Below are 14,651 nucleotides of genomic sequence, written 5' to 3'. Positions count from 1 at the left end.
TTCTTCTGGAAACTTTTATCAAGTCCCTTGCTAAAGGATTTGGATGGGTGGAGAGTTTTTCCTTGTAGGACGCTTTTTGTTTTTCTATTTTGTTCTTAACTGCAGGAATGCCGAGATCCCTGTGGATGTTTTCGTTGCGAATATACCATGGTGCCCCAGTGATAGTTCTCAGGATTTTTGATTGGGCGCGCTGTATGATGTCTAGATTGGTACTGCACGCGTTCCCCCAGAGCTGGGAGCCATACGTCCATATTGGCTTTAGTGTGGAGTTGTAGAGCAGGACCTTGTAGTCCAGACACAGGGGCGATCGGGAGTTTATGAGCCAGTGGAGGCTGCTGGCTTTTAGTTTTAGATGAAGTTTCTTGCATTCAATATGTCTTCGCCATGTTAGGCGTCTGTCCAGGTGGACGCCCAGGTACGTTACCACGTTGACTTCGGGGATCAGTGTGCTGTTCAGGTAGAGCGGGGGGCATGTTTGTCTGTTGAGGGTGAACGTTATGTGCTTACACTTTTGTTCATTTATTTTAATACGCCAATCAGATAGCCACTTCTCGACTACCTTGAGGTGGTTGGCGAGCTGGGCTGTTGCACGGACTGGGCATCTGGAACGGCTGAGGATCGCAGTGTCATCAGCGAAAGTGGATAATGTTAGCTGGTCGCTTGTGGGGATATCCGCTGTGTATACAACAAATAGGGTAGGCCCAAGTGCACTTCCTTGTGGGACTCCAGCTTCGATTGAATAGGTGCCGGATGTTGTTGCGTTGCACCTCACTGCGAAGACTCTGTTGTAGAGATAAGACTCAAGTAATTTGTGTGTGTATACCGGCAAGAGTGTTTTTATTTTGTGCATGAGACCGTTGAGCCAGACGCGGTCGAATGCTTGAGAAACGTCGAGAAATATCGCGCTGCAATATTCTCGATGCTCGAAGGCTGTGCGAATTTCTGATGTTATTCTGTTAACTTGCTCGATAGTTCCATGTTTTTCTCTGAAGCCAAATTGATGAGCTGGGATAATGTTGTGAGCTCCCAGATAAGGGATTATGCGCTTTAGTAGGCATTTTTCAAATAATTTGGACAAGCATGATAGTAGACTTATTGGTCGGTAAGATGACGGAATCGTGTGGTCTTTTCCGGGCTTCGGTATCATTATAATTATAGATTTTTTCCATTTTGTTGGGTAATGGCCGAGACTTATGATCCCATTGAAGATTTTACAGATGACCTCAATAGCACAATTCGGAAGTTCAATTATCATTTTTTGAGTTATTAGGTCAACGCCGGGAGCCTTTTTCGGCTTCAGTTCCCTGATGACCTTCGATATCTCGTTCGGACGAAATGATGCTGGAGTAGATTCCGTTTCAGTGTGGATTTGCGGTAGATCAAATGGATTTGCAGCAGGGTTCGGCTGGAAAACGCCCTGGAGATGTGAGGCAAAAGTTTCGGCTCTGTTTTTGTCGCTGCGGGCCCAGCAACCAGATGACATTCTTATCGGGGTGATGGTTTCAGCCGGTGAGCTTAAATTTGGGTGAGCTCTCCATAAGGGATGCTTTGTGCTGGTTGGCGAGAGTTTTTCAATATATCTTAATTGTGCTTTTTCGGCATCTTGCTTCAGGGCCCGGCTTAGTTTGCGTGTGGCTTCATTTAGACGTTGCTTTGTGCATGGCGATCTATTGGTTTGCCACGCCCGTCGCAGACGCCTCTTTTCTTGGATAAGCTGTTCAATTTGCTGGTTCGTTTTGAATTTGATTTTTTGCACATCCGTCTGTTGTGGTGTTGAGATTCTGGCTGCAGTCACAAGTACCTCTTCCAGTGCGGAGGTGGAGGAGTCGATGTCGGTTTCAGTATTGAGCTGGGGGGCTAGCTCAATGTGGGAACTCACATACTTTTTGTATTTCATCCAATTGGTTCTGTGCGACGTCAGCCTATAGGGGCGATCCGTAGTTTCTGGGCTTTGAAGGAGGGTTATCAACAGCGGCGAGTGATCTGAAGAAAGGTCTGGAAGGGCCTTGGCGTTTATTAAATTTCGTGGGATGTTTTTTGTCACCGCGAAGTCAATTAGGTCGGGTATCTTTCTGGGGTCTGCTGGCCAATATGTGGGGCTACCAGGGGAAACGTAGTCCAGCTTATTTCTCACATTGATGAGAGCGTTGTACAGTTGTCTTCCCTTGGGGCTCACGAGGCGGGATCCCCAATGCGTATGCTTGGCGTTGTAATCTCCTGCAGCTATAAATCGATCTCCAAGTGAGTTGTAAAAATCCATGAATTGACCTTCAGAGATTGCAAAGCGAGGTGGGCAGTAGACAGCAGCAATGCAAAGGTTGCCGTTACCTGACTGCACTTTTATGGACGTAGCTTGCAGGTAATTTGTTGCAAACCTTTGGTGGAAGTGGTGTTTGATGCGTTCTCTGATAAGGATGCCGGTCCCGCCGTGGGCTTTACCATCTGGATGATCTGTGCGGTAGAAGGTATAACCTCTTATATGAAAGTTGTATCTGCTTGTGAGGTGCGTTTCAACCAGTAGCATGGCGTCGATTTGGTTTTCGTTTAGAAATTGTGTTAGTTCAAGTTTATGCCGTGAGACGCCATTGGCATTCCACGTGGATATACGTAGATTGGACATTGATTATTTTGACTGTTGTGCTACGAGCAGCTGTATCACCATATTCTGATTCTGGACGAGCGTTTGCATGGTCGTTTTCATAAATGACATGAGTTCCATCATGCTTTGTTGCATGGTCACCATCATGGATTCCATGTTGTTTCGTGGCTGCTCTGGGGCCTGCTGAGCATTTACTGAGTTTGAGGGGAGTGGATTTTGCATACCTGTCCGTAGAGCTTCGGCGTAGGAGATGCCCGTGGGGGCATTTAGCGGACCAAAAGAAGATCTGGCTGCTTTGGCAAAAAATACATCTGAAGTAGTTTTTGAATTAAAATACACATTTTGTGTATTTTGTTGGCGTGTAGCTGTCGCCCTTCGCATGCGACTCTTCAGCTCCTTGTAGACCTCACAGCCTCTGTAGTTAGCTGTATGGTTTCCTCCGCAGTTTCCACATTTTTTCGTGTTGGGGTCTTCTTTGTTCGCAGGGCAGTGTGCGGAGTTGTGGAAGTCTCCACAGACTACGCAGACTGACCGAAGGGTGCAGTATGTCCTTGTATGACCATACTCCTGGCAATTTGTGCATTGCACAGGACCGTTGCGTTTGTGAGGTTCTTCCACGGTGATTCTTCGATGCAGTAGGAACTGCAACTTGTAGATCGGGTGAACTTCGTTCTTCTTTAGGGCTTTACTGTCTGGCTCAAGTTCGACTTTGAAAAGAGGTTGCGGCTTTTTGTTTTTGTTGATAATGTTGCTAACATTCTTGGCAAAGAAACCCTTGCCTTTCAGGGCTTCTAGTATCTCGGAGGGGGCGACATCTGGTTCAATTCCTTTCAGCACTACTTGCAGTCCCTTGCTGCTTTTTAGTTGGTAGGTGTAAAAGCTCTTTTTTGCTTCCTGCAGGTAATTAGACACAGCTCGAAAGTGTTCTTCTGTTTTGGTTTGAACTTTGGTTTCGCAGATGTTCCCTTTAATAATTGGAACAACATGAAAGTTTCCGTCCCCGACCACCGCAACAATTTTGTTGACCAGGGCGTTTGAACTTTTCTCCCTTATATATATAGGTGGGGGCTTTGGCTGTTTTTGAGTCTCCTGCTCCAGCTCTGCTTCATTATTCTCACCAGCTGCTAGCGGAGAAAATTTGTTGGTGTTGTTTGGGTCGTAGCTTTTGGTGACACGGTTGATCTTAGGCTTGTTACCAACCGTGTTATTGGGGCTAAGCTTACGCTTAATTTGGATGTAGCGATCCATGCCAGTCTGTATGGCCAGAACCGCTTGTTGCTTATCGGAGCTCACGGTTTTTGTTACCATTGCATTTTGCGCTGCGGCCGTTGGCACCGATTTCGCAATATTAGTATTTGGTTTAGTTGTTGCTGTTGCTTTTGATGCGTTTGCAGAAATTGCAGCTCTGCTTGTTGTTGGTGCGTCTTCCATCGAAGCCGCTGGTGGTGGGGTTTGGCATTGGGAGCTCCAAGATGTAGGAGCTGGAATAAGTAGGGCGGGAGAGCAAGAGCGCGCTCTCGTGCCGTCGGCGGTCAGTAGAGCCGGGTTGGGCTTGGTAGACGTTTTTTCTGCTTCGATATCGCGAGTTGAGAAATAAGAGAAAACACCGTTTCTTTGGTTTACAGAGGTTCTACGCTCATTCTTTTGATCGCCGCTCATTATTTTGAGCTTGTTACGCGTGGCACCATATAAATGAACTTTGCAGCTCAAAAACACGTCTCACGCACTAGTGTCCGTATGTCATACGCACTGTAGGGCTTGGCCTAGCTGACAGTACGTAGTTTAGAGTTCCGAATTTACTTTTTCACCATGAAAAAACACTTCGAGAATAAACCCCGCGTAGCGGTCGTCCGTAAGCACGTCTGCACTCGATGAAGGTCGAATGCGAAATTTTTATTTGAAACATAATTTGCCGTACCGGCCAGTTCGCAAGTGGGCGAACATTTTGGCGCCCCCGGGTGGACATTTGGATCCCCATCGCTGGACATTTGGAGCCATATCGTTGGAGCCATTGGAAGCAGAACGTTGGATACTTTAGTTGGAGTCGATTTCTGGACGCCGGGCAATAAAATCTGGATTTAAAGCCCGCATCGCTGGATTGTTTGGAGTCAACGCTGAAGTGGTTTGAATTGTAATATGCGCCCTTATTATAATAAGTCGCATCAAACAAATAAGGTAATAATTCTGAAAAATAAAAAAGAACTCGCGCATGATTTTCGTATCTCGCACACATACACATACATAGTACCGCTAATTTGGAAGCAGCAGCAGACAGAAGAATAAAGTGCATAAAGTACAAGAATTTACCGTACGTTTTCTCGACTTTTCGTTGTGCCCAACTTCGTTTTGTGCGGCTGCATTTGTCGGTACAGTCGTGTTAGTTTTCTTGGTCGCCGCTCAGCTAAGCCAGCGCTCATACAGTTGTTTCGCTCATTGCGCTCAATTAATTGGAAGTCACTCAAAAGGTCGAACCGTTTGAGTTGGTTTGTGTAATATAATTCCGAGTGGACTGAGTCTGAGTGAAGCGGGACTCTTTGGTTTGAGTAAGAGTGGAACTTTTCGGAAATTACAACATCGTTAAAACTCAATAAATAAATTATCGGAAAATGACTCGAAGACGTGGAGGTTCTGACAGCAATACTTCTGTTGTTGAAGAAGTCGATGCGGAAGGTATTATGAGAAAATTAAAGTCAGTTAAGGCAGATATCAATCGTCTAGCGCAAGCTATTAAAACTAAAAAGATTTCTTCAAACCCTACGCAATTGGATTGTCGGTTGAGTATTTTAGACACGTATATAGATCGAGCTTTTTCTTTACAATTGCAAGTGGAGGATATCGATTCGGAATTATCATCGCGAGCCGACCTCGAAGATTTGTGCGTGGTAACCAAAGCATTGTTGTTGTCTTTAAAAGGCCCAACCCCGCCTAATAATTTAAACGAGTCAGTTTTGAATACAACTACATCGCATACACGTCACTTGCCGCGAATGCAGTTGCCCAAATTTAGTGGGAAGTATTCTGAATTCAAAAACTTTATTGGATTGTTTTCAAGCATAATAGATTGTGACCCATCGCTAAGCAACGTTGAAAAATTTAATCATCTATTATGTTGTTTAGAAGGCGAAGCTCTCGGTACTGTTAAGGCCTTTCAGGTGACGGATCAGAATTATGCGAAAGCGCTTGATGCACTGAAACAAGTTTATGATAATGAGTGCCTTATTTTCTTCGACGGAATATCTCAACTTTTCGAACTGCAGGCTATACAAAGCCCTTCAGCTAGTGCATTGAGGTCACTAATTGATACCGTATCTGCAATTTATGAGTCCCTATTGTCTGTTGGTGATGAAAAGGTTATTGCAAACGCACTTTTGATTCATATAGTTATGTCGAAGGTTGACGAAAAGACTCGCTCTAGGTGGGAAGAGAATTTAGATTATCAAAAAATTCCGTTGTGGTCGGATTGCGTTAGTGCCCTCAATAAGCGTTTTCAGCATCTATCGGCTGAAGAAGCCACTACCGGACGGTCAAAGGGTCGCAAGGGACAGCAAGAACACAAAGGTACCACACCGCTCAATAAGTTCCCGGCCTAAGAAGGAAAAACACATTTTTTTCTGAAAATTTAGTTTTATTCATCAATTTAGTTTTCATCTACGGCTACACACTCAGTCCAGCGCTTCTCCAACCTTTCGATGCCATTTTAGGAGAAGGCTGAACTTTTGCCCTCAAAATAGGCCTCAGTATCGGCAATCGCCTCCTCATTTTTTCGATATCTCTTGCCTTGGAGGTGCTTTTTGAGATCTGAAAAAAGCCAGTAGTCGCTGGGGGCCAAATCTGGAGAATAGGGTGCGGTCGGCAGTAGTTCGAATCTCAATTCGCTCAATTTCATCATTGTTGCCACAGACTTGTGGCACAGTGCATTATCCAGTGAAACAGCGGTTTCTTCTTTGCCATATGTGGACGTTTTTTTTCTTGATAGCTTGGTCCAGTAGATCCAGCAGCTTTATATAATATTCGCTGTTGATTGTTTTACCTTTCTCCAGGTAGTCTATAAACAAAATCTCATATGCATCCCAAAATACGGACGCCATAACCTTACCCGCCGATATTTGTGTTTTGGGACGCTTCGGACGGCTTTCACCAAATACCACCCACTCAGAAGACTGTTGACTGGATTCTGGAGTATAGTAGTGTATCCATGTTTCGTCCATTGTTACGTAACGGCGATAAAAATCGGTCCCATTGCGCTTCAACATGCTTAAAAACGTCTGGGAATCATCAATGCGTTGTTGCTTTTGGTCCGGTGTTAGCAATCGCGGCACCCGCTTTGAGCAGAGCTTTCTCATATCCAAATATTCATGGAATATCGCGAACACACTGCCTTCTGATATCTTTGATGCATTAGCTATCTCTTTTAATTTAAATTTGCGTTTGGCCAATACAATTTTTCGGATTTTGGCGATATTTTCTGGCGTAACTGCTGTTTTTGGGCGACCGCTAGGGTCAGCGTCTTCGGTGTCCACACGACCACGTTTAAATTCATTGTACCAGTCCTTGATGGTTGATTTTCCTGGAGAAGAGTCCGGGTAATGCTTATCAAGCCAAATTTTGGCTTCTACCGTATTTTTTCCAATCAAAAAACAGTGTTTAATGAGGACACGAAATTCTTTTTTTTTTCCATATTGTAGAAAAACTCAGAGGTTGTTTCACTTTAAAATTTATAACTTGAAAACACGTGGTCGCAGAGTTGTAAAATTTGTACACAAAGCTTATGATAAAAGACACTATCAATAAAAAATATCGATGTTTGGTTACTACTGCCCCGTATATGTCAGGCCGGGAACTTATTGAGTGGTGTGGTAGGCAGTTCGGAAAAACGGCATTGACAGCAGTACAAACAAGCAAAATGCAGGAAGTAAAATGTGTGTTCTGCAAATCTAATGATCACTTTATCACTACATGTCCGTCATTCGCAGCTGCGGCTGTCATTACCCGGTTTAAATTTGCCAAGGGATTCCCACTTTGCATAAATTGTTTGAGAAAAGGACATAATGTATCGGCATGCAAACTATCTCACTGCGGGGTATGCTCGAAACCCCACCATACATTGTTACATCGATACACTGCTGATGTATCCATATCACAAAACGTAGATTCTGCGGCAAGCCATCTTGGAGTGCTTGCTGCAGAACATCAAAGCCCTGTGTTATCAAATCACGCCAGCATCATTGATGCACAGCAAGTTGTTTTGGCAACTGCAGTCGTACACATAAAAGGTAGCTCTTGTTAGATTCAGCCAGCCAGGGTACTTCTAGATTCAGGTTCCCAGGTTAATTTTATTACGGAGGAAATGGCAAGAGGCTTGCAGTTAAAGCGAACTCGAAAAGAAGTTAATTTGTTGGGAATTGGAAAATCGAGCTTATCTGCGCACCAAGTGGTGCAAACTACAATTTGTTCTCGCGTTCATGGCTTTCAAATGGTGTTTGATTTCGTCGTTCTTAAGTCTAAGACGCATTCTTTGATTTGCTAAAAGATGGCCAAATTAGACAGAAAAACACACTCACTTTGCAAAACACTGTTTTTGGTTGGGTGGTGTCAGGGCGTTATAGATCAAAAGATCACCAAAAGACGGAAGTGTGCTCTATGGTAAGCACCGTGAATGAGTCTGGTCCACTGGAAAAACTAGTCAAACGTTTCTGGGAGTTGGAACAAGTTCCAAATGTGTCCGAGGACAAACGGTATACCCCAGAAGAAATGCTTTGTGAGAAAATCTTTCGAGTAACAGTTGTTCGTTTACCTTCAGGTCGATTGCAAGTATCCTTACCTTTCAAATCAAGCCCAACATGTCTCGGATCATCGTTTGAGATGGCAAGAAGGCGGTTTCTATCGCTAGAGAGACGCTTATCCAAAAATCCGAACACACAATTAATGTTTAATCAGTTCATGGAAGAGTATTTGGCTCTTGGGCATATGACTGCAATCGAGGGGTCAATACCGAAAGATCCACATTGTTTTATACCCTACCAATGTGTGGAACGTCCACAAAGCAAATCCACCAAGCTAAGAGTGGTGTTTGATGCATTTTGCAAGACTACTTCGCAAATGTCGCTTAATGACCTTCTGATGGTAGGAGCTACAATACAACCATGCTTATATTCAACTCTCCTTAGATTTCGGTGTCGCAAATTCGCCCTTGTGGCAGACATAACTAAAATGTACCGTCAAGTGGAGATTGACGAGGCGCAGCGAATTTTCCAGTTAATTGTATGGAGAAGAGATCCTGTAAGCCCCTTAGAAATTTATCGGCTGAATACTGTCACATATGGAACAGCAAGTGCCCCTTTTCTTGCAGTTAGATGCTTAAAGTATCTCAGCGACAGTCATTTACAATCACATCCTAGAGGCGCAAGAGCACTTGCCAAAGATTTTTACGTTGATGATCTGCTCACTGGAGCAGATACAGAAGAAGAAATAGTCATTCTTCGTCGAGAACTCGTTAACATATTGGAACCTGCAGGCTTTGTTCTAACAAAATGGGCTTCGAATTGTGAAACTAATATGTATACCAAATCGAATGCAGAAATTTTACATGCAGATCTTGAAGACCTCAAAACACTTGGATTAATATGGAATCCGCAGGCTGATGTGTTTAAGTACCGCGTTAGTAAGGTATCTTCTGATCAGCTGGTGACCAAAAGATCAATCTTGTTCTTTATCGCTACTCTCTTTGATCCGTTGGGTTTGTTATGCCCAATTATAACCAAAGCAAAAATATTCCTTCAAGAGGCTTGGCTCTTGAGTCTAAACTGGGATGATCCTGTTCCCAAAGAATTTGAAAATAGGTGGAACATAGTAAAAAATGACTTTGCACTGTTGGAAAAGTTGACCATACCGAGGTTTGTCGAAACAAGCAAGCAAGCAGTGTGTCACATTCATGGGTTCGCAGATGCTTCTACACGAGCCTATGGATGTTGCCTATATGTCAGAGTGGTTGATCCAAGCGGGGTATCTGTGCACTTATTAACAGCTAAATCTAGAGTAGCCCCTTTAAAAACAAAAACTATTCCTAGACTGGAATTATGCGCGGCGCATCTGTTAGCAAAACTGTGGGAAGAAGTTCGTAGCATTATTGACTTTCCTGTAGAGAGCGTTGTACTGTGGTCCGATTCGGAAGTAGTTCTTCACTGGATACAAACTCACCCATCCCAGCTTGCTACATTTGTATCGAACAGAATTGCTGATATTCAGGACATTGTGTCATCAGCGGTTTGGCGGCATGTGCCAACAAAAGAAAATCCTGCGGATTTAGTGTCGCGAGGATGCTCTGTGGATGAGCTAAATACCTCGTTTTGGTACAATGGTCCTAGTTTTTTACAGAAAGAAGCGGAATACTGGCCGAAAAACTCGCATTTTCAGCTCTCAAAAACAGAGTCAGAATTAGAATTCAAAAAGTCACGCGTCGCTCTTATCGCAGCCGATGGTGAGCTAAACCCGATTCTCAATATTGTAGAAAGGTCATCTTCTTATCTAAAGGTGGTTCGCATAGTATCCTACATTTATCGATTTGTTAACCTTCGAAAAAATGCTACTTGGAATTCAATTTGCCCGTCAGCGGACGAATTGGGAACGGCATTTCTTAAGGTAGTAGAAACGGTTCAACAGAAAGCCTTTGCAGATGAAATTGTGAAGCTGGAGAAATCAGCCAATTTGCGTGCGGGAATTCAAAAGTTAAATCCCTTTGTCTCGGTGGAACAACTTGGGAATTCATCATTCTCCTTGCTGCGAGTAGGTGGTCGTCTACTACATGCCCCCATTGCGCACAACGCTAAATTTCCCTTACTAATGCCAAAGAACTGCAAATTTGTGAATCTATATTTGAGACACTTACATAGAACCAATTGTCATGCGGGACCAAGGTCGTTGGTGGGACTTTTAAGACAATCAATCTGGTTAATAAACGCGCGCCGTGAGTGCAGTGCCATTGTAAGGCAGTGCGTCCATTGCATTCACTACAAACCAAAACTTCTATCACAGATAATGGGTAATTTACCAAAAGATCGACTACAGGGAAATAGACCCTTTGAAGTTTCTGGGTCGCCGCGGCCCTGCTGTCAAACTTTATTGCGACAATGCTACAAATTTTGTGGGTGCTGCACGAATCCTCAAGGAGCACATGGAACCCTTCGGCACCAACGACCAGAGCATCATGTCGTATGCTGCAGCACACCGATTCACCATCGAATTCATCCCGCCCAGAGCGCCACACATTGGCGGTCTTTGGGAGGCGGCCGTAAAGTCGGCCAAGCACCTTTTGTTGAAGGCTATGGGCAAGGAAATTCTCAAGGAGGACGAGCTGCATACGGTCATCGTGGAGGTGGAAGCCGTGCTAAATTCGAGGCCGCTCATCGTGGACAGTGGCAGTCCCAACGAGGGAGAGGTCGTCACACCAGCGCATCTACTCGTAGGCACAACGCTAGCAACGCTGCCACCCGCATCCGCGCAGCCAAAGGCAGACTGCAACCTCACGTACTTGCAGAGATGGCAGCTAGTCTCAGCGATCAAACAGCGATTTTGGAGCGACTGGTCGAGAGACTATCTACTGAGCCTACAGCAGCGGGGAAAATGGACCAAAGGCGTGGACAATCTTCAAGTCGGAACAGTGGTGGCGATTCACGAAGACAACGTTCCCCCCAATTGTGGATAACAGGCGTAGTCGTAGAGGTCATTCCAGGACATGATGGGAAGGTTCGCGTAGCTGTAGTCAGAACAAAATCTGGCATATACAAGCGGTCTATTCACCGCCTTGCACCTATTCCTATGTGTTGAAGCATACATGCTGTCAACGCGGCCGATGTTCAGGCAATTCAGTGGCAGCTTATCTTTGAAACCCAATGTTTACATTTAGTACCTAAGATCATAGAGCTGAGCTTGCATGCTCATATAGCGAAAAAGCTCTCTCCCTCTCTCTTACTCATTCACTCAAGAACCCATTATTTTGTAAATCAAACAGCCCAAGAAGGAGCTTTAATAAACTGTGAAATCACTCGCAATCTGGAATCGAAAGCGTTGAGAAGCCCATCTTTGTGTCCGCATTTTAATTTTTATTTGAAACATAATTTGCCGTACCGGCCAGTTCGCAAGTGGGCGAACACCCACCATGGTGGAACAAAGAGCTATGCGAGCTCAGAAGGAAAATTCGAAAAGCCTTCAACACAAGTTACGGAACCAAAGACTGGCAGCCGTACAAAGCAATACACAAAGAATACAAAAAGGCAATCTATGTAGCCAAGAAGGAATCTTGGAGCAGCTACTGTGAATCGCTTTAGGGAGTCAAAGACACGGCGAGGCTAAGTAAAATCCTATCGAGAGGACACACAAGCCCCACGGTCATAAACAAACCCGATGGGACAGGAAGTACGTCGGCTGAAGAGTCACTGGAAATCCTGCTGAATACGCATTTCCCAGGAAACCAAAAAGAAGAACCTAGAATAATGGAAAGTCAGGGGGAAGACCAGCAGCTACAAGTAGAAGAGATCATCACCATGGAAAGAATCCATTGGGCGATAGATTCCTTCGACAAATACAAAAGCCCAGGTCCAGACGGAGTAATATCGGCAATGCTACAAACAACAAAAGCAAGCACGGGAAAATGGCTGCAAGCAATCTTCCAGGCATGCATTAAAACAGCACACATACCACTTCCATGGAAGGAAGCGAGGGTAGTCTTCATACCAAAACCAGGAAGAAGGGGACACATCCAAGCCAAGGATTATAGGCCGATAAGCTTTACCTCCTTCCTAATGAAAACACTGGAACGGATCATTAATATTGTGTGGAGTCGTTTGACTCCCCACCAATACTGGCGGCGACAACAACAACAGCCCTAACACCGGCAACAACAACGGCCACAACACCGGCCACCGCGCCAGCAACGACGGCGACAACAACAGCCAGAACACCGACCAGAACAGCGGCCACACCAACAGCAGCTACGCCATCAACAACAACAGCCACGGCGTAAACAACTGCCGTCAACGCTCATGGAGAGCTATAGCAAAGGCAACAACAACTGCCGCCAACGCTCATGGAGAGCCGCAGCAGCTAGCAGCGAAACCAAAACAAACCGGCAAACGCCCACAAATTATTCTCACTTTGTAAAATAAGTTTTGTAAATAATTTTGTATAATAATTAATCACTTCTCACTTTGTAAACCTAAGCTATGTATATAATCATTTCTCACGTTGTAACTTAATCTTTGTATATATAATCATTTTCTATTTTTTTATAAAATAAGCTCTGTATATTTAATCAGCCAAGTCGCAATATAATCCTTTACTAGTTGTACAAATTTTAAGCGTAGACAAGAGTTTGTAGTTATCTTTGGTTCCCCCCGTTCTCACATCACTAGATCGCACACACGCACACACACACACACATACTCGGAGAGCAGAGAGTTATTCACCACGAACAAGAATGCGAGTAAATATGTATCTTTTTATATATAACATAAATTTAGATTTTTTACTCGCATTCTATAGGTTGCCTTGACTTATTTGAATTTTGACAGAAAATAGTAGTAGATAATCAAACCAAAAAGGCGGTTTTATTCGTTTAATAAATCCAATAAAATGTCCTCATGAAAACGCTTTAAACCGAAATTAAAGAATACAATGAACAATAGATTCAATGAATATTTAAAATTAGTTCCATATAAGATTTAATTCTCAGAATTGTTTTTTCATCACAGAAATGTTGAAAATTTTGGGAGTTTCAACTTTGGCGTCGAATTCCAAAGACATGGGCAATGGTTCACGATTGGGACTATTTTTTAGTAGTGCCGTGATGTATTGAGAGTAGGTCCTACCGAAAATAATAAAGGTAAGTCCCATTATATAGGCCACCTAATTCAAAATGTCGGCAAACATAGGTTTTTTGTATTCTTAGGTATACCGTGGAACCTGTAGATGATGGAAAATAATTTTGTATCAGGAGCACCCAAATATCATGGAAAACTTGAAATGGTTCGTGGAAATTTCACAAAGTTTAATTTTGTGTTCCTGTGTTATAAGAAAGCCAATGTTAATTAAAAAAAAGCGGTACTTTCAGAAAAGCGAAATACTCTCGAGAACTTCACGTCTCGAATTTCACCTCTATCTTCCACTAAAAAAGTGTGGGCCGATATCAAGCGTTTAGCAGGCGTTCCTACCACGCCTATAAAATTTATTAACTCTGCCTCAGGTCTTTTGACCTGTCCCCAAAGTATCGCCAAAGAAATTGTCCTGACTTGGTCAAACTACTCAAGGGACTGTAACTTTTCAGCTGAATATAGCAAAAACTCCTCTATTTGAATAGAAACTATGAACCAAATTCGTTCGGACAAAAACTTCACCCTAACGGAAATAGAATTTGCACTAGCTACGGCCAAAGGGAAAAGCCCGGGAGTGGATAGAATATCCTACCCAATGTTAAAACATATCCCCATATCCCTCAAGCGAAAACTACTCGAAATATACAACAATATGCTGCAGTCTGGTTCCTACCCACATACATGGAGGTCCTCCATTATTATATCAATAAGCAAGCCGAACAAAGAGCCTAATGAAATAAATTGTCTCCGTCCGATTTCTATTCTTTCATGCCTAAGTAAAACTATTGAAAAAATAATAGCCAGCAGGTTGATGAGGTGCATATCCCGTCATAACTTAATCTCCCATAACCAGGTAGCATTCAAGCTGAAATACTCCACAATAGACGCCTAGTTGCGTATCCAACACTTCGCGTCGAACGCTCTTTTCACAAGGAATCATGTCACCATCCTGGCGACTGATTTCGAAAAAGCCTTTGATCGCGTGGGGTTACACGCAGTGCTTTGTACACTCGAGCGCTGAGGCATCGGTCCAAAGCTTTATAACCTTATAACCTTTATGACCAACCGCCTGTTTAAGGTTCGAGTCAACAACATCACTTCCGAAACGCACAATTTATATAACGGCATGCCACAAGGCTCTCCACTGTCAGTAGTGCTCTTCATGATAGCGTTCGAACAAATCAATT

The 14,651-nt window shown here is 43.7% G+C and overlaps 1 protein-coding gene across 1 annotated transcript; it reads left to right on the top strand.

The window, feature by feature from the left end:
- Positions 1 to 8,698: 8,698 nt before the first annotated feature.
- LOC138928433 (uncharacterized) lies at positions 8,699 to 11,300 on the top strand. Its single transcript, XM_070285505.1, has 2 exons — positions 8,699 to 8,722; positions 10,653 to 11,300. Exons 1-2 carry the CDS (start codon positions 8,699 to 8,701, stop codon positions 11,298 to 11,300), a joined length of 672 nt encoding a protein of 223 aa, XP_070141606.1.
- The last annotated feature ends 3,351 nt before the right edge of the window (positions 11,301 to 14,651 follow it).

Source organism: Drosophila kikkawai, chromosome 3L, assembly GCF_030179895.1.
Source record: "Drosophila kikkawai strain 14028-0561.14 chromosome 3L, DkikHiC1v2, whole genome shotgun sequence".
Taxonomy (NCBI): Eukaryota; Metazoa; Arthropoda; class Insecta; order Diptera; family Drosophilidae; genus Drosophila; species Drosophila kikkawai.
This window is presented reverse-complemented; position numbering and strand designations above follow the sequence as displayed.